Source organism: Charadrius vociferus, unplaced genomic scaffold (genome assembly GCF_000708025.1).
Source record: "Charadrius vociferus isolate BGI_N301 unplaced genomic scaffold, ASM70802v2 scaffold1116, whole genome shotgun sequence".
Lineage (NCBI taxonomy): Eukaryota > Metazoa > Chordata > Aves > Charadriiformes > Charadriidae > Charadrius > Charadrius vociferus.
In genome coordinates this window covers 367291-368164 of record NW_009648801.1, presented here as the reverse complement: position 1 = coordinate 368164, position 874 = coordinate 367291, and the positions used below count along the sequence as shown (strand labels likewise).

Below are 874 nucleotides of genomic sequence, written 5' to 3'. Positions count from 1 at the left end.
TGCCCCGAGCCGAGCGCGGGCTCCCCTCGCCTTCCCCAAGGGATTCGGTCTGGAAGCGGGACCTGAGAGCGGCCGCAGCGATGCGCGGGGTGGGAGCCGGGGTGCAGCGGGGGACACTGGGGACAGCAGCGGGGTGGCAGTCAGCGGCTGCGGGGGCTTTGCTTTGACCCCCTCTGCAGTGCGGTGGCTGGGAAGGGGAGCAGGAATCCCAGAGCTCGGCTGAAACCTGGTTTTGTTTCACGTGGTGACGAGCATCCGTGTCCCTCCCCAGGGCTGGCAGCCCTCCAGCTTGCTGCCTTCCTCCTCCCCGGCCACTGGGCTTCGCCACGGCTGTTTCCCGGAGTCTCCCGTTCTCTCCGGCAGGCTGAACACCACTGTCGCGCCCCTCTTCTTCGCAGACCAGTTCCTGCAGATCTCCACCTCCCTGCCCTCCCGTTTCATTTCTGGGCTGGGGGAGCACCTGACACCACTGGTCCTTGACACGGCGTGGACCAGGGTCACCCTCTGGAACCGGGATATGGCGCCCGTGGTATGGAGCGGGGCTGAAGGGAAGGGAGACGGCTCATCTGCGCTGGCGGGGGCGACCCACGGCCTCTTATGTCATGTTTGGGGCTGGGGAAAGGTGTCTGTGCTGGCTGAGCTCTGGGACGCGGCCTCAGCCCTGAGCAAGCCCATGGGACCATCGTCCCCAGGTCGGGTTGGTGTCCCCTGGGGCTCTGCTCTGCGCTGCTGGGGAGCTGCTTCCCCGCCAACAGTCCCGGGCTCTTGCTCGGGGCAGAACTCTGCTGACTCGGGTGGTGTTTGGGGCCATCAGCCCTGGGTTTGCACCCCGTGACGGTGCTCCCGGCCGGCGGTGAGGGGCAGGCGGGTGGGT

The 874-nt window shown here is 67.6% G+C and overlaps 1 protein-coding gene across 1 annotated transcript in view; it reads left to right on the top strand.

Annotated features, from left to right (window-relative positions):
• The first annotated feature begins 80 nt into the window (after positions 1-80).
• The window catches only part of GAA (glucosidase, alpha; acid), a 7776-nt gene continuing 6982 nt past the window's right edge, over positions 81-874 (top strand). Inside the window, exons 1-2 of the mRNA XM_009886836.1 lie at positions 81-139; positions 364-599. Of these exons, the coding sequence (XP_009885138.1) occupies positions 81-139; positions 364-599 (295 nt within the window). The remainder of the gene's footprint in view (positions 140-363; positions 600-874) is intronic.